Genomic DNA, 27532 nt, shown 5'->3' with positions numbered 1-27532 from the left:
TTTCTTATTATTGTGGACTGGGTCATTTGCTTTGTAGGAATTCTCGCATTTGAATTTGGCTGATTCGACCCTCATGGTGTCATTTAACGTATTCCTCTTTTCTTTACATTTCCTGTAAACTGGTAATTAGATCTAGGGGCATGATTATATTTACTTCAAATTTTTTTTCCTTTTAAAAATTTTTGTGAGGAATTTTCATAAGGGTTACTGTGTTACACTTCCTTTTGCATCACATCAAAAGCTATATAATGTCCAGTTGTCCCATTTGGAAGTCATATTTGATGAATGGGCTCAGATATTCTCATTCATTAACAATTTCTCCATCAACTTCTTCCCATTGTCATTGACTTTATTGTGTATTTTTTCACACTAAAAACTATTCATAGTCAGCTATATATATATTTGTAAACCTTTGAGTTGTCCAAAACTGATTATGATGGCTACCCAACCACTGATTTGTAAGTACATAGAGTCTCCTTTCTAATAGAAACTTTATAGTTTTTGTTTTTCACTTAATGCTCTGATCTTTCTGGAATATGGTATCAGATGACGTTCCATTTTTATTTTCTTCCAGATGGTTAGCCACTTGTGCCTGTGTTGTTTTTCCCATTAAATTAATTAGTGCTTTTGTCCTGCATTAAAACTTACAAACTTCATTCTGTTTCTATTTTACTAATTACTGGTTCCTACACCAGTACCATATTTATTATATTAGAGTGACCTTATGGTGTATCTAATAAGGCTAGATTCTCCTTACACATTTTCTTTTTCAATCTTTTTACCTAATGGATTTGGTAGCCATTGATGATAATTGCCTTGATTTATTATTTCAATAGAGATTATTACCTTTGCTTTTAAGAACTTCATTTTACACATTTTAACAATATAAGTTATATATGATTCCTACAGTACATCTCTTTGATTTTTAAATGTACATCCTTTAAAATAGCCAGAGTGGACATTTTTATGATTCACTTTAAACCAGAATAATTATTGTTTCTGTAGTTTATAGACTTTTTAAAATAAATGCACTTTCTTTTTGCTTCCCCCACCAACCCACAACAGATGGAAGAAGAGATACTGATCTTGCAGAATGAGTGCACTGAAGGAATACGAAGCCTGCTGGAGCGTCGAGCAAAAGAGATGAAAGCATTCAAATCTGAAAGCGAGGGACTAGGTTTTAGAAACATCCATTCTAACCTTGCCCCTGAAGGATTCAGCCACAGCTCCCCCGGAGCTCCTCACAGGGGGCATCCCATAGGTGGCCTACCACAAGCCTGGGGCCATCCAGTGCAAGGTGGGTCCCCAGCCATGCAGGTCACCCTTCTGAGCCAATGCATGGGGTACCCTGAGGTAGCAGTTTGGGAGTTCGCAATAGCCTTTGGGTTCTGAGGCGGACAGCTGCCGGGGGATGGATGGAACAGGGCATGAACAGAAGCACCAGTGTCACCTGACAAATACCCAATGGGTCATGCATGTCTTACATGTAACTTAATAACTGAGAATGGCAAGGAGGAGCCAAGATGGTGGCATGAGTAGGACAGCAGAAATCTCCTCCCAAAAACATGTATTTTTGAAAATACAACAAATACAACCATTCCTAAAAGAGAGACCAGAAGATACAGTAGAACAGCCAGGCTACATCTACATCTGCGAGAACCCAGTGCCTCACAAAGGGGGTAAGATAGAAGCCACAGCCTGGCAGGACCCGAGCGCCCCCTACCCCAGCTCCTGGCGGGAGGAGAGGAGTCAGAGCAGGGAGGGAGAGGAAGCCCAGGACTGCTAAATACCCAGCCCTAGCCATCCGCACCAGAGCACGGACACACAGTGCGTGGTGTGCTGGATACTAGGACCTGGGACAAAAGAAAAGTGAGTGCTTTTGGAAGGTCTTAAAGGGACAGGGGCCTCACAGCTGGACAGAGGCATCCCGGCACACACAGCCCAGCAGCTGGGAATCCCGGGAAACTCCAGGCACCCCGACCCCCTGGGCAACAATGCAGCTTGGAGGCCCCTCACAGTGATAAACAGCCTCCCGCCTGTTCCCCCTCTGGTGCAGCCCCTCCAGAGCAGAGCAGCAGCCTAAAAGTGGCCATGCCCACAGCAACCGTGCGGAACTTACTCCACAGTAGTGGGGCAAGAATCAGAGACCCCGTCTGCATGCAGCTGCCCAGTAAAAGCCACTAGGGGTCACCGTTCTCCCAGGAAAGGAAGGCCAGGAGCAAGTGGAAAGGGACTTTAATATCCCAGCTGACACACATGCCAACTGCCTATGACTACCTCTATCACCATGAAAAGGCAGAAGAATTTGCTACACACCAGACTAACCCAGACATCCTCCCCTGAGAGGGAATCTGAGGAGATAGATTTAACCAATCTTCCTGAAAAAGAATTCAAAATAAAGGTCATAACCATGCTGATGAACTTGCAGAGAAATATGCAAGAGCTAAGGAGAGAGAATACAGAAATAAAACAATCTCTGGAAGGACTTAAAAGCGGAATGGACGAGATGCAAGAGGTCATTAATGGAATAGAAATCAGTGAACAGGAACGCAGAGAAGCTGATGCAGAGAGAGATAAAAGGATCTCCAGGAATGAAAGAATATTGAGAGAACTGTGTGATCAATCAAAACAGAACAATATCCACATTATAGGGGTACCAGAAGAAGAGAGAGAAAAAGGGATTGAAAGTGTCTTTGAAGAAATAATTGCTGAAAACTTCCCCAAACTGGGAGAGGAAATAGCCTCTCAGACCATGGAAGCACACAGAGCTCCCAACACAAGGGACCCAAGGAAGACAACACCAAGATACATAATAATTAAAATGGCAAAGATCAAAGACAAGGACAGAGTATTAAAGGCAGCCAGAGAGAGAAAAAAGGTCACCTACAAAGGAAAACCCATCAGGTTATCATCCGACTTCTCAACAGAAACCTTACAGGCCAGAAGAGAATGGCATGATATATTTAATGCAATGAAACAGAAGGGCCTTGAACCAAGAATACTGTATCCAGCACGACTATCATTTAAATATGAAGGAGGGATTAAACAATTCCAAGACAGGCAAAAGTTGAGGGAATTTGCCTCCCACAAACCACCTCTCCAGGTTATTTTAGAGGGACTGCTCTAGATGGAAGCACTCCTAAGGCTAAACAGATGTCACCAGAGAAAATAAAATCACAGCAATGAAAGCGGACCAGTCAAATACTAACTAAAGGCAAAAAATAAAATCAACTACCCACAAAAGCAGTCAAAGGAAACACAAAAGAGCACACACACACACACACACACACAAAAAAAAAAACAAACAAACACCTAACATACAAAGAATGGAGGAGGAGGAATAAGAAGGGAGAGAAATAAAGAATCATCAGATAATGTTTATAATAGCTTAATAAGTGAGTGAAATTAGACAGTAAGATAGTAAAGAAGCTAACCTTGAACCTTTGGTAACCAAAACCTAAAGCCTGCAATGGCAATAAGTACATATCTTTCAATAATCACCCTAAATGTAAATGGACTGAATGCATCAATCAAAAGACACAGAGTAATAGAATGGATAAAAAAGCAAGACCCATCTATATGCTACTTACAAGAGACTCACCTCAAACCCAAAGACATGCACAGACTAAAAGTCAAGGGATGGAGAAAGATATTTCATGCAAACAAGGAGAAAAAAGCAGGTGTTTCAGTACTAGTATCAGACAAATAGATTTCAAAACAAAGTCACAAGAGATAAAGAAGGACATTATATAATGATAAAGGGCTCAGTCCAACAAGAGAATATAACCATTATAAATATCTATGCACCCAACATAGGAGCACCAACATGTGAAACAGATACTAACAGAATTAAAGGAGGGAAAAAAATGCAGTGCATTCATTTTAGGAGACTTCAACACACCACTCACTCCAAAGGATAGATCCACCAGACAGAAAACAAGTAAGGACACAGAGGCACTGAAAACACACTAGAACAGATGGACCTAATAGACACCTACAGAACTCTACATACAAAAGCAACAGGATACACATTCTTTTCAAGTGCACATGGAACATTCTCCAGAATAGACCACATACTAGGCCACAAAAAGAGCCTCAGTAAATGCAAAAAGATTGAAATTCTACCAACCAACTTCTCAGACCACAAAGGCATAAAACTAGGAATAAATTGCACAAAGCAAGCAAAAAGACTGACAAACACATGGAGGCTTAACAACATGGTCCTAAATAATCAATGGATCAACAACCAAATCAAAATAATTGAGAATGGTAATTACACTGGAACAGTCCACCAAAAGAAACTCCCTATAGACATCATCACAAGCAGCCTCCTCACTTGGGTACTACCATGTGGAAGCTGAGTACATATGGTTATTTTATTCATTTTTGTAAAGCGTTCTGTTTTGTTTACTATTCCGGATGTCATAATATTTAGCTGTTATGTTTTGTGTTTTGTTTTGTTTTTAACTTTTGGGGAAATTTTATGTAAAGGGGAATTGGTGTGTATGTGTGTTTATCAAATAAGCACACACACGCACACATACAGTCGTAAAAAGAAACTGGTTAGATGGGTATTTTCTGAAAACTGCAAAAACAATTCAGCATCGTGGCTTGAGTCATCACTTTTGGACAACTCTATCCTAAGAAATTTTTGAAAAGATCTAAAGCCTTTCTCTTTATACCCCAGGTTCTTATGAGCCACTCACAGCAGGCAGCATATGCTAAAACAAATTATTATGGAAACACACCTGTATCCCCTCACCAATGTATTTTGTTTATTAAATAAATGTATTTTGTCTGACTTTTGTGTATTAAATTGGCCTCATTTGGAGTAGGAAAAAAGGACTAATTGTGAAGGAAGAAATGGATACATTGGACATCATCAGCATTAAAAACTTCTGCTCATTAAAGTCATCAGTAAGAAAATGAAGAGGTAAGTCATAGTTCTTTAGAAAAAATACACAATACATAAATTTAAGAAAGGATTTATATCCATAATATATAATTGCTATGACACTGTGAGAGAAAAGCAATCAACCTAATTTTAAAACAAGTGGAAGACTTGAACAGACACTTAACCCAGAAAGATATAAATGCCAAAAAGCACATGAAAAAGTACACATCAAGGAAGGCAAATTAACTATGAGATGTCATGTATACCCATTAAAATATTCAAAGATGGACATTGACAAATGCTGATGGGTGTGTAATATGGTACAACGACTTTGGAAGAAGGATTGGCAGTTTATTCTAAAGTTAAACTGGTCAGACAGACCCCCCATATCCCACATTTGGGTTCTTGTGATGACTGGGAGATTTCTACTTAGATCAGGATACCAAAACAAGTTATCCTGATTTACCCAACATAGGTTTTGGAAATTCTGAATTATTTAATGCCCACTGTGTAAGACATTGCCAGTACTCAGAACACTAAGGAATAATCCTTCCCAGGTGGAGAGCAATAGTTACATTTACAACAAAAACTTTTATGAATGCAGCACCGCAGATTCTTTCTTCAGACAGACCAAGGCAGGCATGCAATTCTTGAGAATAATGCTCGCAAGGTTAAATACATATTTTCAGGGTATACATACTGATGTTTCTTCCTCAGTTCTAGTGTTAATTTGATTCTCAAGTTACTGCAGCAGACTAATTCGTGAAAACAACTATAGTCAGGTACAGATACATTTCTAGGATATTTAAAAGCTTTGTTTTATTTAAAGATCTGGCAATTACATGGAATAGTGACACGCTTCCTGTGACATGCCTGATCTTAACCATATGTACAATGGAAGATATATTACCTAATGACACCAGTGAATGACTAGCCTTTAATGAAAACAAGGTATGTTTATGCACTGACAAGTCATCATTATAAAGGATCACATATTCTTATGTAGTAATAACACAGGGACCACAGAGGGGGAGTGTGGGTCTCTGAGTCTTGAGATGAAACCTTAAATTCACCTTGGGATGGTTCTTTACATTGATTTTGACCAATATGCAGAAAACGACTTAGCATCAGTTGAGCACTTGCTCTGTACCAGGTACTGTATCAGGCATTTAAAAAATCTGACCAGCCTGAGAGGTTCAGGAACTTGGCCAATAGTAGAACTTGTGCAGTTTTTAATATGTATATGCATACATATTTAGAGGCAATACATACTCAAGAATATTTGTTACTGATGGGAGTGTCAGATAAAAAATTTTGGATATTATCCTTTTAAAAATATAACTACTTTTTTTAAGTTATCTTTTATTTTAGAATCATGGTTTGATTAAGTGTTCTTGTCAAGTATCTAGATTATTTTCTATATTATTTCTATATAATGACATGCCTCCCTGGTTTTTTTTTTTTTTTTCTTGAGAGAGGGCATCTCTCATATTTATTAATCAAATGGTTGTTAATAAAATTCTGTATAGGGGACTCAATGCACAATCATTCATCAACCCCAAGCCTAATTCTCAACAGTCTCCAATCTTCTGAAGCATAACGAACAAGTTCTTACATGGTGAACAAGGTCTTACATAGTGAATAAGTTCTTACATGGTGAACAGTGCAAGGGCAGTCATATCACAGAAACTTTTGGTTTTGATCATGCATCATGAACTATAAACAATCAAGTCAGATATTATTCATTTGATTTTTATACTTGATTTATATGTGAATCCCACATTTCTCCCTTATTATTTTTAATAAACTGCTGAAGTGGTAGGTAGATGCAAGATAAAGGTAGAAAACATAATTTAGTGCTGTAAGAGGGCAAATGTAGATGATCATGTCTGTGCCTATAGACTAAGTATTAATCCAAGCTAGACAAGGGCAACAAAACATCCATGGATGCAGATTCCTCTCAAAACAGGTTCTAAGCCTCACCTCAGTTGATCCCCAATTTCTCACCTGATGGCCCCCCTGCGACTGTGCCTGTCTTAGGTTGTTCCTCCCTTGAGGAATCTTACCTGTCTCTGGCTAACCAGTCATCTTCCGGGGCCATACAGGGAAATGTATAGTTGGTAAGTGAGAGAGAAGCAATATTCTTTGAAAAGTTAGATTTTTACTTCTTTGCAGATTTATGCCCTGTGACTTCTATGCCCAGCATTTGTCTTGAGGTATCTTTACCACTTGGAAGAATTATGATACTCGGTAATTTTCGATATGAGGCACGAATTCTACTAAAGGGTTGTAATTAGGAAGGAAGAAGAAGGTATAGAAGTAGCAGATGGAAGAAAACATGGGAAGATTATTTTTTTTGACACATCGTCTTGTAGAGTAACATAAGCATGTATAGGTTTTAACAAACTAATTAAATTGTGTGCACACATTAACAGAATAGGAGTACAGTTAGATAACCAAAGCAGACCTACGATTACCAGCCATATCCAGTGAAACCAAGAAATCCAGTTAGGTACCCTACGCATTTGTGAAAACTTATCAATGATATGACAGATATTGTCTAACTGAATTTCAATAGTTTGAGAAAAATCAGACAAATTAAAACAGCACATTCCTGGGAACTGTTCACATCCAATATGTTCTTTTAACAGTAGATAGTCTACAGTCGCACGATTTTGGAGCACTGCAACTTCCACTTCTCCTAATTCTTGGTTGAGTTCCGACAGTATAGATCCAGTCAAATTTGTTGTTTTACTATATGCACAGGCCAGTTTAGATATCTCCTTCATTCCAAAAGCAAGTCCAGGAACCGGTGGGATGAATGCAGCTATAACTGCAACAGCACCAGGATCTTTGTTGAAGTTTTTTGATGATCATCTTCTGGAATGACTCAGAGGATGTTGATGTTGGAAGTTCTTCATATCATATCTTAATTCGTTTTCTGGGTAGCCAAATTAGGCTCTGATCCTCTGTAAAAACACAAACAAACCCTTTGCCCACACTTTGATATGATCTTTATACCATTGTGAAGAACCTATTGGAGATCACCACACAGGAACTTTTTTTTTTTTAAGAGAAAGGAATATCAGAAAAATGTACTTCCATAGCTGATCATGCGACACCCTTTAAAAGATCAAAATTAAGGATATGCATTAATCATTGATTTGCAGTTAGTTTTATCCTATCAGGGAGTAATCCCCTTTTTTTCCATTAATCTACAATTACATGAAGAATATGTTTACTAGGCTCTCCCCTACACCAAGTCCCCCCTACAAACCCCATTACAGTCACTGTCCATCAGCATAGCAAAATGTTGTAGAGTCACTACTTGTCTTCTCTGTGTTGCATAGCCCTCCCCTTTCTCCCACTCCCCACATTATGCATGCTAATCATAATACCCCCTTTCTTCTTCCCCCCCTTATCCCTCCCTACCCACCCATTCTCCCCAGTCCCTTTCCCTTTGGTAACTGTTAGTCCATTCGTGGGTTCTGTGATTCTGCTGCTGTTTTGTTCCTTCAGTTTTTCCTTTGTTCTTATACTCCACATATGAGTGAAATCATTTGGTATTTGTCTTTCTCCACTTGGCTTATTTCACTGAGCGTAATACCCTCCAGGTCCATCCATGTTGCTGCAAATGGTAGGATTTGCCCTCTTCTTATGGCTGAGTAGTATTCCATTGTGTATATGTACCACATCTTCTTTATCCATTCATCTACCGATGGACACTTAGGTTGCTTCCATTTCTTGGCTATTGTAAATAGTGCTGCGATAAACATAGGGGTGCATCTGTCTTTCTCAAACTTGATTGCTGCATTCTTAGGGTAAATTCCTAGGAGTGGAATTCCTGGGTCAAATGGTAGGTCTGTTTTGAGCATTTTGAGGAACCTCCATACTGCTTTCCACAATGGTTGAACTAATTTACATTCCCACCAGCAGTGTAGGAGGGTTCCCCTTTCTCCACAGCCTCGCCAACATTTGTTGTTGTTTGTCTTTTGGATGGCAGCTATCCTTACTGGTGTGAGGTGATACCTCATTGTAGTTTTAATTTGTATTTCTCTGATAATTAGCGATGTGGAGCATCTTTTCATGTGTCTGTTGGCCATCTGTATTTCTTTATTGGAGAACTGTCCAGTTCCTCTGCCCATTTTTTAATTGGATTATTTGTGTTTTGTTTGTTGAAGTGGGTGAGCTCTTTATATATTTTGGATGTCAAGCCTTTATCAGATCTGTCATTTACAAATATATTCTCCCATACTTTTTGTTCTATTGATGTTGTCTTTTGTTGTACAGAAGCTTTTCGGCTTGATATAGTCCCACTTGTTCATTTTTGCTTTTGTTTTCCTTGCCCCATGCCTCCCTGGTTTTTAAGCAAAGCTGTCTGAAAGTATTCTTTTTCAGTCTGATCTTCCTTTGAAATTTAAAATTAATTTTTTTCTGAAGTTTTCCTAGCTTCAATATTTTTTTCTTTGTGATATTCAAGTGTTTTAAACCTTAGTGTTTAAAATCTTAGATTTCCTTGCCACCTTCCTCACCACCAAAAGTTCATTAAAACCAGTCCCTTTTTCTTTTATACAGGGGCTTGCTGACTCAATATGAAATCCTTCTCAGAAATAAAGCCTATATTAGCAGCTGCAAACGATGGTAGCAGGAACTATTAGCATTAACTAGAGTCAGAAACTCAGCAAAAGGCAGTATGGCCACAAGTTATCACCAATAAAATGTAAAATTTTGTTCAGCAAGGCAATCTAAGATTTTAAACACTAAGGTTTAAAACACTCATATCAAGAAAAAAAATATTGAAGCTAGGAAAACTTCAGAAAAAAATTAATTTTAAATTTCAAAGGAAGATCAGACTGAAAAAGAATACTTTCAGACAGCTTTGCTCAAAAACCATGGAGGCATGTCATTATATAGAAATAGTATAGAAAATAATCTAGATACTTGACAAGAACACTTAATCAAACCATGATTCTAAAATAAAAGATAACTGAAAATAAGGCCTTTGAGAAAATACTGGGTAAGTTTCTTAAATATATTCTATTTTAAGGGGTATAAGTAGTTAATAACAAGAAAAAAAATTTTTTAAACCTGGAAAATGATACAATGAAAAATTTAAACTAGTTTTGTTATTATATGTTTTTAAAATGATATAACAGGAAGCTGTAATTATTAGTACAATTGGTAAGTAAACCAAGGATATAGATAAGAAAAAGAACAGTGATTTTAATGTATTAAACAGATGAAAACTTGACCAACTATACCAATGGACATTTTTGAAAATAATTTACATTTCTTATAACTGCATAGTTCATCATACAGGACACTAATCTGTCATATAAATTTGAAGATTTGGACTAAAGGTATTTTCAAGCTGAATTACATATGTCATATATGAAAACTCAGAAAAGAATGTCTGTGGTCAATAAAGCATTATAAATATAAAAATTAAAGAGGTATAGCAACAAATTTCCAGAAGTTTTTCATATAAAAAAACAGTTTCTAGGCACATAAAAAAAGGTCTCTCACTGAGCAGGAGGGATAGTGAAGGAGCACTACAGAGTAGAAAAGACTAAAATCACAGTAAGTACATTTGCTCATTACTCTCAGTCGGTTTAGGGCAGTGATATATTATCACATCCAACTGGCCATGGGGTATGTCAGCTATTCATGCTAGGTAGTAACTGGACTGAATTTCTCCATTTAAATGTCACTGGTTTATGGATACATACTCAAACTTTATAAAGGAAATAAACTGTTAAGTAAAATTTGCTTCACAGAAATTCATATTATAGTTAGTTCATTTTATAAATAATTTTATTCCTTAAATAAATAGACTATATTTTAAAGAATGATTTTTTGAAAGCTCAACACATACACTGGTTTCAGAACAAATCCCCTATGCTCCCTATTCATCCTTTCCTATTTTTGTCCTTGCCATTTCATCTAAAAGATGGAAAGCCCAGTGGTTCTTTTCCACTAGAATTTTTATACCTAGTAAATGAAAAGAACAAACTAATATACTATCAGTTTTAAGTTTTCATTATATAAACCTTTATAATTCTAGTAAAGTTATAGGTAAGAAAAACATATGCATTGTAATAATGATAGCCTTTTTTCATTTCCCCACTGTTGATCTTTTACAAGGCAAACGCATAGTGAGAATATGTAATTGATTTTACAGAATGAAAGGTATCAAGATAAAATGGGAAAATGACACATTTGCCATTGGTAAGCAGGAATTTATCATCAAAAGACAGAAAAATACACTATGATGGGAAAAAGTAAATCAGTTAAACTAGAATACCTAAGTTGGAATGAAAAAGATTACAATGTATTTGACAATGTTCATCAAAAAACAATGTATTAAAAAATGTGTGAATGTAAAGTTTGAATTCAAATTCTAAAATTACTACTTGAGGACAACATACTCTAAAATCAGAACACACACTAAGGTGACACACTTGAGTTGAAGATGGTGTTTTAAAGGTTAACCTATGAAATTAATCACTTTTAAGATTACTTGGCAAAGATGGACTCATCTGTCAAAAAAAAAAAAGCTAGCTACCTGATTAAATAGTCTTGTAACATAAAAATAACATTTTCATTTATGGCGTGAAACCTGTTACGTCAATTCATTTAATGTGATGCTCAACTCAATTTTTCATTTCAAATAATAGTGTTCATTTCAAATATCAGTCCTAAGTAGTAATATAGCACAACTAAGGAAATTATAAATATTTAAAAAATTAAAATGTCAGTGGAAAACATATTCATATGGGGATTAAAAGAAAAGCATTCATTCAAAAATACTCTTGAATAGGAAGGCAAAATAATTCCATTAGACCTTTAAAAGAGACAGAGAGCAGCCCAAAAATCCAGTTTAAAGGCAAGAATAAATATACAAACTGTTAAGCAAAATCAGGAATATAGATTATTTTCAAACATCTACTTATATTCATTTTAATGAAGAATTAAAGGATACAATATGTTAAAGACATATTTAAAAGACTAGTAGTGGGGTAAGACAGATGAATCAAATTGCTAATATCCTAAATAATGACAAGAGACTTTGAAAAGTAGTGTAATTCATGTTTTTTTCATTCCAGTTTAAACACTTCTATCCAATGCCTCTATCTTTGGTGTCACTGCCACCAATAAACACAGTACACAGCTTAGAAACCTAATTATTATCTTCAACTAGGAAAAAATAAATCAACATTATCTCCTTAAAAATAAGATACAAAGAATGTGATCCCACTTAATTTTGTCTCATGGTCCCACAATATTCTGAAATACCACGCCAAAATGTAAGTTTCAAAGGGAGCATCATCATTTGCTTTAACTGCACCAAAAATGTAGCTACTGTATGCTGGTGTGATGACAGCTAGTAGTATGCAGAGGCTACACAAAGACATAATATACATATGTTCAGCTCACAATTAGTCAAAGGAAGAATTGTTTAATGCAAAACTGAAACAAGGACAACATAATGTCTTCATGTAAATATGCTACAGCTTTGTTCTCTTGCGGTTTAAAAGGACAGTGTAATCATCTTAAATCTAAACAAAATATTATGAAACACAGTAGTTGTTCATGATTAAAATAAAATAGCAACGCAAATTAATTTAACAGTGTTAAATATATTCACATGATCACCACTGTGATTCAAAATGGTCACTAATGAAGTTACACAGCAATATGTACATAACATTTGCCACAACAGCTTTTGTAATTTTGACTTCTTGCAGACCAGGTAATTTTAGGAGACAAATAATCTTCTATCAATTCTTTCATATTATGAAGGAACTAAACGTAAGTAGTTTCATTCCTTGGGGAAGGGCAAGGGGAGAACCTCTAAAACGTCAGTGCAAATTGAAGAGAGTTCTACCTTCTTGAACACTTAAACTTGTTGACCAAGATAGATTCCTATAAGCTGAGGATACACAAACCTTAAGATAATAAACAATCTCGTAACATTGTCAGTGGCATTTAGCAGAAATTTGCCACAAAGAGGGATCACAAGTCCTATAGCAGAGCCTTCTGAGGATATGGTTGCTGTGGCTGAGGCAGCTGTTGACTGCCTCCTGGTTGAGGCAGTGTTGATGATGTTAAACTGTAGTTTGGCACCTGGGAAACACTAGTTCCTGCATTCTGGTAAACAGAGACATCAGCAGCAGCAGGAGGAGGAGGACTATAAACTGAAGCCTGGTTGGGATACGTATTTCCTTGCACAGAACTGACTATTGTGCTGTGGAGGGGAAAAAACATTCAGTTAGATCAATACTGACTTACACAGCTATTTAGAAATAAACATTAAATATTCATTCATTCAATCCATTCAATAAATATTTATTAAATACCAATAATGTGCAAATATTGTTATTCTAGGCACTGGGATATCATAAAAGTGGCAAAAAAAAGTCCCTAATCTCCATGGAGCTTACATTCTAGTAGGAAAATAGTTAATAAAAAAATTTATAATATGACAAGTGGTAATAACTGGTATGAAGGAAAATAAAACATAGTAGAAAGACCAAGAATAGTTGAGAAAAGAGATTCCACTTTATGTAGGGTGTTAAGGGAAGGCCTTTCACATACGGCAACACTAAAGAAGAGGTGTAAAAGTGAGAGAGGCAGTCATATCAATTATCTAAGGAAAAAAGCATACCAGGCAAGGAGATCAAGTTTGAGAAAAGATAATGCCAGGCATGTTCAAGGAACACAAAGGAGGCCATGATGGCTGAAGCAGAGTTAGAAAAGAGGAGTATAAGATAAAGTGGAAGAATTAAGGGGAAGGGGAGCCTTGAAATATATAGTACCTTGTAGACCATAATAAAGATTCTAGCTTATATCTGAGTGAGATGAGAAGACCGTTGTTGGTTTTGGACAAGAGAGTGATATAATTTGACTTAGGTTTTAACACGCTCATTGTGGGCCAAAGACAAAAGCAAGGATACCTGACTAGAGGCTATTATAATTGTCCGGGGGAGAGCCAATAGGCAGCCAGAGCCATGGTGGACATGGTGGAGGAGGAAATGATCAGATCTTGAAGGTGGTGTCATCAAATTTTCTTAACAGGAAGAGTGGTCAAGCATGTGTGAGTTTTAGAACTGAGTAAACTGGTAGAGTGGCCAGTTAGAAAAGACCACAGGTAAGGACTACAGCACACTGCAGAAGGAAAATCAAAGCACACTTTTGGACATGTCAAGTGAGGTATCTAGGAGATTTACAAGAAAAGATAATGAATAGGCAGTCAGCTATTCAAGTCTGGAGTGCAGTGGAGGGGTTAGGACTGGAAATACACATCTGGGAGTCATCAACATACACATGGTGTTCAGAGTCATAGGCCTGAATGAGATCCCTTAGGCAGTGACTGTAAAAAAGAGAAGAAAGCAGTCCATATTTTGAGCCCTAGATCTAGAAGTTAGGAAGATAAAGAGGCACTAGGCAAAGAAGATGGAGAAGTGGCAATAGGTGGAAGAAAAACTAAGAGAATGGTCATGTCCAAGTGAAGAAAATATTTCAAAAAGAAAGTGGCCATGGGATCTAGCAATATGGAAATCACCAGTCCTTTATAAAAGCAATTCTGTGAATAGGGGATATGAAAGCCTGATAACCTCACTTCTCATATTTCCCAGAATATACAGAAGCAAATCAGAGACCGTCCATCTACTCTCACCATCACATTTATCAGCTATCTGTATCTATACCCATTCATATACTCTGCTTTCCCTCCTGCTGTAACTGATCAATTGTCAGTGCTCCCATCCAAGGCACCCTATACTTAGGCACTGCTCCTTATCCACCAAAACAAAAGAAAAGTGAAAACCCTTCAGAGTTAGTTTTATTCATGGTGTCTGCTTCCTCTCTTCCCATTCCCAACCTGTTATTTGAGTTTCTACTATGTGTAAGACTCCAGGTTAGATACAAAAAGAGAAATACTAAGAGATTTAACACTGACATTTTCCCCTACATTTTGATTAAAAATGTAAAAAAGCTATATAATGGATAATTGCCCAAAATTTTCAAAATATTGCCTATTTCTAAACTTTTCTTCAATTGTTGGATTTATAAATCAGTTGTTGGTAAATTCAATGCTCCGTACTGTGCACAAATTAAAACAATTCATTAGTACAAGAGATGGTCATTTACTGCTAAATTCCACAAATTAATATAAACACTTAAGGAATGCTTTACAGCATCACCCATTATCATTCCTTTTGTGTTGCACTGTGAGATATAAAGTATTATAAGAAGTCAGATTTCATGCTACTATTTATATCAATACGGGCTACCACACTACTGTAATACATTGTTGAGACTAAATGCTAAGCTCTGGAGCCAGAATGTCTCATTTTGTATCATAACTAAGTGGGACCATACTCCCTCCATGCCTCAAGTTTCCCCAGCTATAAAATGGGAATAATGTACCTACTCCATAGGTTGTTGGAATAAATGAATTAATACATGAAAAGCATGTAGCACAGTGCATGGTGCTTACTAAACATCCCATAAATGTTAGCAGTATGAAATCATTCCCACTCTGTACCATATTCCTTTACCTCAACTTACAGTTCCACCATCCACCCAATTGTCCAAGGGCAAAACCGGCAATGTGCCCAATACTTCTTGCTGGTATCTCTGCTCTAAACTATCTCCCCAATTTGTCACCCATATGCAATCCTTTGCTAATCTCCTAAATAACTCTTTTCCCATCTCTCTCATTATATCACACAGTTAGACACTCTGAATTTCTTGCCTAATACAGTCTCCCAGTTTCTGACCTAGCCCCTATGAATCCACCCATTGAACTACCATTTCAAGCCCACTAGGAGCTTTCCTGGACAAGACCCAGGCCCCTTCACATAGTATCTAGGACCAGTCATATCCTTGCCAATAACTTCAAGTGTATCTTTCATCTCTCCCAGCAAACTTTAATCCTGTTGTGACACTGTACTGTTGGTAATACTCAACATATATCATGCACTTTTACAACTCCCCATTTTATTCATTCCATGGGTACCATGCTAGTCCATACTTCTGTCTTTGCTCATGACAGAAAATTTTTCTCACTTTTCCCCTCCAGGCTAAGAAAACACAACTTGAACATATTTTCTTAGGAACCTTCCCTGAACCCTAGGCTCCTGAAGTATCCTGCACGTACCTTTATTCATAATTTATGTGATAATTACATGTTTTTGTGTGTTTGCCTGTACTAACCAGTAAGTACATAAATCAATGGTCAACTAGTATTTCACCAGGGACCAAGAATACTCAATGAGGAAAAAGACAGTCTGTTCCATAAATGATGTTGGGCAAACTAGATAACCACCTGCTGAAGAATGAAATTGGACCCCTGTCTTATACCATTCACAAATATGAATTTGAAATGGATTAAGTCTTAAACATAAGACCTGAGACCATAAAACTCCTAGAGGAAAACAGGGAAAAAAGCTCTCTAACAGTGGTCTCAGCAGTTATTCCCTGGATATGACAGCAAAAACACAAGCAACAAAAGCAGAATCAACAAGTGGGACTAAAACTAAAAAGCTTCTGCACAGCAAAAGAAATAGTCAACAAAATGAAAAGGCAACCTATGGAATGGGAGAAGACATTTGCAAATTATGTATCTGATAAGGGGTTACTCTCAAAAATTATATATAAAGAACTCATACAACTTAATAGCAAGAAAGAACTAGCAACCCAATTTAAAAATGTGCAGAGAAAATGAACAATTTTCCTAAAAAGATATACAAATGGCCAACAGATCATGAAAAGGTGTTCAATATCAGTAATCATTAGTGAAATGCAAATCAAAACCACAATGAGGTATCATTTCACACCTGTTAGAATGACGATCAAAGAGATAAGAGGTAACAAGTGTTGGCAAGGATGTGGAGAAAAGGGAGCCCTCACGCAGTGCTGGTGGGAATGTAAGTTGGTGCAGCCACTATTGGAAAACAGTACAGAGGTTTAAAATTAAGAATAGAAAACTGTATCACCTAGCTATTGCACTTCTGGGTATTTATCCAAAGAATATAAACATTCTGATTTGAAAGGTATATATATACACCCTGTGCTCACTGCAACATTATTTACAATAGTAACAAAATGGAAACAGCATAAACGTCCATCAGTGGAAGAATGGATAAAGATGTGTAGACTACTACTCAGCCATAAAAAAGAATGGAATCTTGCTATTTATAACAACATGGATGGACCCTGAAGAGATTATGATAAGTGAAATAAGTTAGATGGAAAAAGATAAAAACCATATATTTTCACTCATAATGTGGTATCAAAACAACAACAACAACAAATGAACAAACCAACAAAACAAAAACTCACAAAGAACAGATGGTGGGTACCAGTGGGGAACGGGATGGGGGATGGACAAAATGGGTCAAAGTGGTCAACTATACATAATGATGAGTGGTAACTATCTGTTTAGTGGTGATCAAATTGTAGTGCACACAGGTATCAAATTGTAATGTTGTACACATGAAGTTTATATTATATGCCAATTTTATCTGAATAAAAAAATTATCATAGGAATATAAAAAGTACAGAATATAGCAATTCAATGAGTCATTAAGAGAGAGGATTGGCTTGGTGGCTTGTACAATACTGCAGGGATTCCTAAAGAACCTGCTCACCACCACAAACAGGGCTGACCATCTGGGATCAGTGATGACACCAACCCTGGATTTTTCTTATCCAGTTCTTATGGTCACAGATGATCAAGGGCACTTAAGACTTTCAACTTCATTGATGCCAAACAATACTCAAAAAAAAATCAAATTACTTAGGGTAAGAAGCCTGGGCCTGCTGACTAGGCAGGGCTGGGTTTGCGGAGGGTGGAACTGCTCCTTGGCTGAGAGAAGAGAGTTGCTCTGGGGGAAGGCTGTAGCTCTGGAGATGGCTCATCTGCGCATTCCCTGCAACCAGGTAAGCACCACTTTGAGGAGGCCCTGGGTACACCTAGAACAGTTCATGATAAAACTTAATTAGATTCTCTAAGACTTTAATAAGCATGCCAAACTTTCTTTGTAGAGGCATTCAATTACAAAAAGAACAGTTAAACCTCTGAAATCTTTTTTTTACAGTTACTCCTGTTGACAGGCATTACAAAAAACACTTTTCAGTGAAGTGGGCTTCTGATGATTTTTATTCTTAGGGAAATACTAGCTAAACTCGTATCTCACATACAAGTAGTAAAGGAATTTATCTTGAAACTTTATAGTACTATAATCTCTCCTTCCATGTTGATATTTTAAATACTTCCCTAAAATGAATCCCCAAATGATGTTAAGAAGTCTCTGAATTCACTGTTTTTATCAACAGACTGCATTTCCTTATAGTAGAATTTATATTTCTTAAGTACAGTTTATGAACATAGAGGAAGCAAATTTTCTAAAGCTGGGTTAAGTAAATTTTGTAAAAGTCCAGATACTAAATACTTTGGGCTTTGTGGGCCCGTTACTACTACTAAACTCTGCCTATACAGAAAGCAGTCAGAAACAGTGTATAAACAAATGAGAATGGCTGTGTTCCAGTAAAAGTTTATTTAAAAAAAAAACAGGGAGGCTGGATTTGGGTCCAAGGCCACTGTTTGCCTACACTTTCGGTTAAAAACTATTCTTCTAAAGAAACTGAAGTCTTAAATGCTTCATATCTTAAACATATACAATGCTTTAATTTTCTATAGTATTCTCATTAGAACCTTTCATTTCATGTTTGAAAAGAGAGCTCCACTGTCTATGTAGTAAGACTCTTACCAGCTATTAAGAGAGCAACACAATCAAGAGACAACAATGATCTTAGCACTTCTGTTAAGTTGTGACTCACCAAACATCAGAATCCAAAAAGTCTTCATTATAAACACATCTATTCTAGTCCTCATCAATACATTTTTTTGAATACTTTGCAAATGAAACACAAAGGGTTTTTTTGTTTGTTTTTTTGGCTCAAACTGGTATGAAGACCCAACAGTAGATGGCAGCTAGCCCTGCATTTCTCAGGTTTGGCTGCTCATCTCCAGGGTCCTGACTCCTCAATTCATGGGAAATGGACCAAAGTTTGCACCATTCTATGTGGATAAAATGCAGTACCTAGCTAATTACTCTATATTCTGAACTTATTGTACTTGTGGGAAAGGGGCTCTTTAAATAGTGGCCTAGGGTTAAAAGAAGGATAAAGGGCTCTGTATTACAGTATACGCACTCTAATGTAAAGGAAGAAAAACCCAGATTAAAGAAGCTCACTATTAAACTAAAAACTGATGATACTTAAAAGAATTTATTAGAAATTTACTCAGACAAAAACTACAGTTCTTAACCAAGTAATTAATTATGAAGTTTTAAAAATATACAGATGTTTGGGTCTCAATCCTCAAGATTCTGGCTGAAATGGTATGGGGTGGGGCCAAAGCATCTGTATTTTTTCAAAAAGCTAGACTGGTTATTCAGATGTGCACCCCTGTAGAAAACAATAAAAAAAAAACTATTGGTATAATTAGGATATAATACACTATTTTCCAAGTACAAAATTCCTTTAAACTTCACTTTTATTTTAAACATCACTTTTAGAAGGCTTCTCATTTTGAAAAAACATTATAAAAACATTTTACAAAAAAAAATTTGAGAATTTAAAATGATATACTTGAGTTTTTAAAAGCTTACCTGAGAACCAGAAACACCAGATGACTGCATATAATACTGCTGATTCTGTAATTTTGCGTACATGGAATACATTGGATCTTCATTCATTAACTTGGTATACAATGAAAGTGCCTCCATTACTTTAACATTAAGTTCTGAGAGTTCTGAATGTTTTCTGAAATATTATACAATAATTTGAAACATAATTGCTATATAAGTAATGTTCTAAATAATATGACACATTAAAATAGCAAAAATAACAAAAAGTAGTACAAGTAGACATTATTAAAAATTTAACCTGTGACAGAAAAATCCTGTATTTTAGCTCCAAGGCAACTAAAACTATTTAATGTTTAGGTACTGGTGATGTGAGAACTCTAGGTTACTGTACTTAACTTTTACGTATCTAGTCATTTTCAGACTCTGGCAATATTAATTCTAGCAAACATGATTAAAATAATAAACCATTAATTTTAATTATGACTAATGAAGTCAAAGTCAAATTCTCTCTTTAAAAAAAAAAGGACAGAGTGTTCTAATTCTAATTTCCACATCTAGTAAAACACAAGAGAATAAGAACTGATTCCTTTGGCATTATCTTTAAAATAACAATAAAATAAAAAGGCAGCTCTTTCCCAGCATGCAATTTAGAGAACATCAAAGAAGAAGGTACACAATACAGATACTACAAGTGTTCTTTTACCTATCAATATCTTCCAGCTTTTCATCAATGAGAGGTCCCATCTGGTGACACATTGCTAAGATGACAAAATTAGGAGAAATATAAGAAAACAGAGCAAAAGAAACCAAATCTCTGATGAATATTCATATACTTTAAGGAATAAAAAATCTAATTTGGAGTAATAAAAACTGTATTAATTAACCTTAGCTCACAGAACCCAAGACTTATCTTCTTGGGTATTTAGAAAATCAGTACTGTAATTGTACTGAACTCAAAAATTTTTAATGCCGATTTTCATTTTATAACATTTTCATTTTATAACATATAAATTAAATGTTGAATATTTAATTTGGATAGAAAAGTCTAAGAATTTGAGTTCTACTGAAAGTTTGAACTGTATAATAAAGGTAAGACTGAATCACAGAAGACTAAGAAATGTTAACATTTATATCATTCTCAATGTCATTTAAATAGAAGACCATTCTGTAACAGAATAGTAGATACATATTATTCTTTATTTGCAAAGTAAATGGAAAAGAAGGTTTACTTTCAAGATGAAGTAACTCTGGAAGATCTGGTTGATCATCACTGGGATCTGTACTTTGCAACATCTGTAGCAACTGGTCCATTTTATCCTACAGGAATTAAGCAGTTAATATAAAAAGCAACAAAATCATTATGCAACATGTTCTCACTTTCTTAATTAGGTAATGGACAAAGAACTTATATAATTCATAGATATGATGACTTTAATTTTGCTTCTATGAATTCATTGTCTGTGTATTCTCTTCATTACCCTGTGAAGTCAGTTTGAAATCTTCCTATTTACTTTTGAAACTGCTAATAGAGATTCTCTTAAATGAGAAGTAGAGCCACATTTAAACTTGAAATGTTGGATTTCTCAATGTGTTCTGCCATGCTAGTGGACTTCTGCATCACTTTGTTTTGGAGCAGCTATAGCCTTGCCAGACTGATAGGTACAACCACTCTCTCAAGATGGCATTACCTATGACTAACTCAATTATTCCACCATGGTGAATGTAACAGCTGTTTTATATAAGCAAAGCTCAGCTCTGTTACAGTTGTTCTACTTGAGTAGGGCCATAAGGATTTGTTGTACATTTTCTTTTTACAAGTGTTTCACTTTGGAATAAAAGGAAGGAGGAAGATTTGTGGCTTATCTATTCTATTTGGGAAAGGCTGCAAGGCATCTCAAAACGATTCAGATCTAGTTCAGAATCTTTTGTTGTAAGAACCAATGGAACTAATGAAACCATCATTACAAAAATATATCTATATATTACATAGGTAAATATGCATTTATATGTTAGTTTTTAAATATCAAAACACAGATCTCATGTACCAAAAGAACTATAATAATTATAGACTTTCTTTCATGCATGGTTTTTATGTGGTTATAGGTACATTAGGTAAATAACCTAGACTATCAATTCTATGCAGTTAAATAAACCAAAATTAAAACTTTGTATTCTGTAAAGAAATTATTTTGACAGATGAATTAATTACAAGAGTAAAAGTGACACAAGTATATAAAAAAGTCTACAGATGTCAAAAGATTTTGTATTTTGAAATGTACACTGTGTTTTCAATATAAAAGATTCTAATTTTTCATTTTACATAGTCTAAAAAAGAAGGCACATGTCTGAAAATATCGCCTACCACAAAAGAAGGGGGTTTTGTAAAATAAGAGTGGCAGTCAACTAACAGGTAAATAATTTTTGTTGTGTTTGTTTACTGAATTCTATATCATACTTGAAATTATCTATCAAGAAATGAGGTTTCCAAAAATACCTCTTGTCTGATCATACATGTACTTACTTACGTAATGGACTCAGCCAAACAACTTTCCCTGACCCAGTTGGATTCCTTAGCTCTCAACAGTTCTCCACAATGTTTCTCTAAAAGAATGGTCTTCAGGATTAAAGATCGTGGTGTGAGAGGTGAGAAAGAAACCTCCTCCCAAAACCACATACAATATGAAAATATAGTTAATACAACTGAAAGAACAACAGGGAAGAAGGCTGCATTAGAGTGCATACACCTGGAAAAAAAAACAGACCCCAAGGAACAGGGGAATGTACCAAACCTGTGATCCAGCGGGACCCAAGCCCTTCCCCCATGCCAGCTCACCAGAGGGAGGAAGAGAAATGGAGCAGGGAGGGGGTGGAGGCCAAGGACTACTGGAGACCCAGCCCTGGAGATCTGTTCTGAGAGATGAACCAACATTACATGGGGCTCTATAGATTAGTGGGGTTGGAAAGCTAAGCAGGCGGAATACATGGAGAAGAAAATTCCAGCTGCTTGTGAAAACCAGATCCATATCCAGCTGCTATGGGACAAAAGAAAGGCAGGAAGTCTGAGAGACTTCCTAACAGTGAGAAGGCTGCTAAAGGAGCAAGGACTGCACAGAGCTTGCTGCTCAGGAGAGAGGAGGATAGGTGGACAAAATTGTCCTGGCGCACTCTGCCCAATAGGTTGGGAACTTTGAGGAGCTTCAGGCACTCCATACTCCTAGCTGGTACACAGCTCCAAGGCCCCCCACTATGATACGCAGCCTGCTGTGCCTTCCTCCTGGCCAGCAAAGGCTCGCAAACTGCCTGCCCCTGCCCTTGTGCCAGGCTAGCCAGAGGAAGGCCCCACCTACAGCAGCTACAAGGGCAAAGGACAGAGGCTACCACCTACAAACTCAGCCCACTGCCCTTGGTAATGGAGACAGGCACTGCAGCTAAGAAGGAGGAAACAGCTCTTTCCTCCCTACAGGCACCGGTGATGCTCCCCTGACCCCTGCCATTGCTCCAAGGGCTGAGCAACTCCAAAGAGTACAGCTTCTGGGCACTAGAGGATGCCACATACAAATATGAAATGTCAAAGGGAACTGGTTCAAACCAAAATCCCACAAACACCAGAAAGAAGTCCAAATAAAACTGAACTGATCAATGTTCCTGAAAGAGATTTCAAAATAAAAATCATAAACATGGGACTCTCTTGTCCCCTCCTGGCGTGAGCCGGGAGCTCTGTCCTTTCACTGTATCTCTAAATAAAAGCCTGTGCCTTGCTCTCCTAAAAAAAAAAAATCATAAACATGCTCTGGAGGTACAGAAAAATATTCAAGAACTCAAGCAAGAATTAAGGAATGAGATTCAATCATTGAAGAATACAGTATCTGAAAATGAACATACAATGGGGGGATTGAAAAGCAGATTAGATGATGTAGAAGACACAGTAAATGAAATAGAAATTATAGGAGAGGAATACAGAGAAGCTTAGGCACAGAGAAAAAAAAGGATTCCTAAGAATGAAAGAACATTAAGAGAACTATGTGACCAATCCAAATGGAACAATATTCTCATTATAGGGGTAGCAGAAGATGAAGAGAGAGAAAAAGGTATAGAAAGTGTCTTTGAGGATGTGACTGCTGAAAACATCCTCAGTTTGGGGAAGGAGATAGTCTCACAGGCCATAGAGATGCAAGGATCTCCCAACACAAGGTACCCAAGGAAGACAACACCAAGTCATATAATAATTAAAATGGCAAAGATCAAGGATAAGGACAGATTTTTACAAGTAGCTAGGGAGAGACAGAAGATTACATATAAAGGAAAACCCATCAGGCTATCATCACACTTCTCAACAGTAACCTTACAGGCCAGAAGGTAGTGGCATAATATACTTTATGCAATGAAATAGAAGGGCCTCAACCAAGAATACTCTACCCAGCAAGATTATCATTTAAATTTGAAGTGGGGATTAAACAATTTCCAGATAAACAAAAGCTGAGAAAATTTACCTCCCACAAACCATCCCTACAGTGTATTTTGGAGGGACTGCTATAGATGGAAGTGTTCCAAAGGCTAAACAGCTGTCACCAGAGGAAATAAAACCACAGTAACAAAAGTAGACCAATTAATTATTAAGCAGATGCAAAATCAAATCAACTACCTGTGAAGTGAGTCAAAGGATAGACAAAGAGTATAGAATATGACACTTAATATATATAAGGATGGAGGAGGAAGAAAAAGGAGTAAAAAAAAAAAAGAACCTATAGATTGTGTTTATAATAGCATACTGAGTTAAATTAGACTGTTAGATAGTAAGGAAGTTACCTTTGAACTTTTGGTAACCACAAATCTAAAGCTTGCAATGGCAATAAGTACATATCTTCGAAAATCACCATAAATATAAACGGTCTGAATGTACCAACCAAAAGACAGAGAGTCACTGACTGGATACAAAAACAAGACCCAACTATATGGTGCCTACAAGAGACTCACTTTAAACCCAAAGACATACACAGACTAAAAGTGAAGGGATGGAAAAAGATATTTCATGCAACTAATAGGGAGAAAAAAGCAGGAGTTGCAGTACTTTTATCAGACAAAATAGACTTCAAAACAAAGAAAGTCACAAGAGATAAAGAAGGACACTACATAATGATAAAGTGCTCAGTCCAACAAGAGGATATAACCATTATAAATATCTGTGAACCCAAAACAGGAGCACCTACCTATGTGAAACAAACAATAACAGAATAAAAAGGAGAAATAGAATGCAATGTATTCATTCTAGGAGACTTCAACATGCCACTCACTCCAAAGGACAAATCAACCAGACAGAAAATAAGGAGACAGAGGCAATGAACAACACATTAGAACAGATGGACCTAAAAGACATCTACAGAACTCTACACCCTAAGCAGGAGAATACACATGGAACATTTTCAAGAATAGATCATATACTAGGCCACAAAAGGAGCCTCAGATAAATTCAACAAGACTGATATTGTACCAACCACCTTCTCAGACCACAAAGGTATAAAACTAGAAATACATTATGCAAAGAAAATGAAAAAGCCCACAAACACATGGAGGCTTCACAAAGCTCCTAAATAATCAATGGATCAATGACCAAATTAAAACAGAGATCAAGCAATACATGGAGACAAATGACAACAATAATTCAGCACTGAAAAATCTGTGGGACACAGCAAAGGCTGCGCTAAGAAGGAAGTATATTGAAATACAGGACTATCTCAGGAAAGAACAATAATCCCATTTGAAACTATCTAAATTCACAGTTAATTAAACTAAAAAAAGAACAAGTGAGGCCCAAAGTCAGTAGAAGGAGAGACATAATAAAGATTAGAGCAGAAATAAATAAAATTGAGAACAATAAAACAACAGAAAGAATCAATGAAAGCAGGAGTTGGTTCTTCGAGAAAATAAACAAAATAGATAAACCCCTAGCCAGACTTATCAAGAGAAAAAAGAGAGTCTGCACACATAAACAGAATCAGAAAAGAGAAAGGAAAAATCACTAAGGACACCACAGAAATACAAAGAATTATGAGACAACACTATGAAAAATTACATGCTAACAAACTGGATAACCTAGAAGAAATGGACAACTTTCTAGAAAAATACAACCTTCCAAGACTGACACACAAAGAAACAGAAAATCTGAACAGACCAATTACCAGCAATGAAATTGAACTGGTTATCAAACAACTACCTGAAAATAAAACTCCTCGACCAGATGGTTTCCCTGCTGAATTTTATCACAAATAGTTAATGAAAACTGAATACCCGTCCTCCTTGAGTTTTCCAGAAAGTAAAAGATGAGGGAATACTTCCACACTTATTTTCTGAGGCCAGCATCAGTCTTAATATTAAAACCACACAGACACCACAAAGAAGGAAAATTACAGACCAATATCCCTGATGAACACAGATGCAAATATTCAACAAAATATTAGCAAATAGAATTCAAAAATACATGAAAAAGATCATCCATCATGATCAAGCAGTATTAATTCCAAGGATATAAGGATGGTACAATGTTAGAAAATCTATCAACATCATCCACCACATCAACAAAAAGAAGGACAAAAACCACATGATCATCTCCATAGATGCTGAAAAAGCATTCAACAAAATTCAACATCCAATCATGATAAAAACTCTCAACAAAATGGGTATAGAGGGCAAGTACCTCAACATAATAAAGGCCATATATGACAAACCCAGAGCCAACATCATACTTAACAGCCATAAGCTGAAAGCTTTTCCTTTAAGATTGGGAACAAGACAAGGATGCCCACTCTTCCCACTTATAATCCACATAGTACTGGAGGTCATAGTCATGGCAATCAGACAACACTAAGAAATAAAAGGCATTTAGATTGGGAAGGAAGAAGTTAACTGTCCCTTTTTTGCAGATAACATGATACTGAACATAAAAATCCCTAAATAATCCACTCCAAAACTACTAGATCTAATATCTGAATTCAGCAAAGTTGCAGGATATAAAATTAATACACAGAAATCTGTTGCATTCCTATACACTAACAATAAACTAGCATAGAGAGAAATCAGAAAACAATTCCATTCACAATTGCATCAAAAACAATAAAATACCTAGGAATAAACCTAATGAAGGAAGTAAAAGACCTATACCCTGAAAACTACAAGACACTCATGAGAGAAATGAGAGAAGATACCCATAAATGGAAATACATCCCATTCTCATGGGTAGGAAGAATTAATATTGTTAAAATGGCCATCCTGCCTAAAGCAATCTATAGATTCAATGCAATCCCTATCAAAATACCAACAGCATTCTTCAATGAACTAGAGAAAATCATTCTGAAATTCATATGGAACCACAAAAGACCCCGAATAGCTAAAGCAATCCTGGGAAGGAAGAATAAAGTAGGGGGGATTACGCTCCCTGACTTCAAGCTCTACTACAAAGCCACAGTAATCAAGACAATTTGGTACGGGCACAAGAATAGACCCATAGACCAATGGAACTGAATAGAGAGCCCAGATATTAACTCAAGCATATATGGTCAATCAATATATGATAAAGGATACATGGATATACAATGAGGAAATGACAGACTCTTCAATAGCTGGTGTTGGCAAAACTGGACAGCTTCATATAAGAGAATGAAACTGGATTACTGTCTAACCCCATACCAAAAGTAAACTCAAAATGGATCAAAGTCCTAAATGTTAAGTCATGAAACCATAAAATTTAGAAGAAAACATAGGCAAAAATCTCTTGAATATAAACATGAACAATTTTTTCCTGCACACATCTCCCTGAGCAAGGGAAACAAAAGCAAAAATGAACAAATGGGACTACATCAAGCTAAAAAACTTCTGTACAGCAAAGGACACCATCAACGGAACAAAAAGGCACCCTATAGTATGGGAGAATACATTTGTAAATGACATATCCGACAAGGGGTTAACATCCAAAAATATAAAGAAC

At 36.3% G+C, this 27532-nt stretch overlaps 2 protein-coding genes across 20 annotated transcripts in view; one reads left to right on the top strand and one right to left on the bottom strand.

The window, feature by feature from the left end:
* Positions 1–4801, top strand: part of LOC140847796 (serine/threonine-protein kinase TAO1-like) — a 324214-nt gene extending 319413 nt beyond the window's left edge. For all 12 annotated transcript variants that reach the window (XM_073229150.1, XM_073229149.1, XM_073229148.1 and 9 more), the window contains one exon: positions 1066–4801. In XM_073229150.1, coding sequence (XP_073085251.1) covers positions 1066–1392 — 327 coding nt within the window. In that variant the 3' untranslated portion in view covers positions 1393–4801. The remainder of the gene's footprint in view (positions 1–1065) is intronic.
* Positions 4802–11825: 7024 nt separating this feature from the next.
* The window catches only part of LOC108401140 (signal transducing adapter molecule 1), a 107334-nt gene continuing 91627 nt past the window's right edge, over positions 11826–27532 (bottom strand). For all 8 annotated transcript variants that reach the window (XM_073229132.1, XM_073229133.1, XM_073229134.1 and 5 more), the window contains 5 exons: positions 20784–20871; positions 20258–20312; positions 19576–19729; positions 17700–17875; positions 11826–13142 (listed from right to left, as the gene is read on the bottom strand). In XM_073229132.1, coding sequence (XP_073085233.1) covers positions 12920–13142; positions 17700–17875; positions 19576–19729; positions 20258–20312; positions 20784–20871 — 696 coding nt within the window. In that variant the 3' untranslated portion in view covers positions 11826–12919. The remainder of the gene's footprint in view (positions 13143–17699; positions 17876–19575; positions 19730–20257; positions 20313–20783; positions 20872–27532) is intronic.

This window comes from Manis javanica, chromosome 2 (assembly GCF_040802235.1).
Source record: "Manis javanica isolate MJ-LG chromosome 2, MJ_LKY, whole genome shotgun sequence".
Classification (NCBI taxonomy): domain Eukaryota; kingdom Metazoa; phylum Chordata; class Mammalia; order Pholidota; family Manidae; genus Manis; species Manis javanica.
The sequence above is the reverse complement of the archived record's forward strand: the minus strand, read 5'-3'. Positions and strand labels throughout refer to the sequence as shown.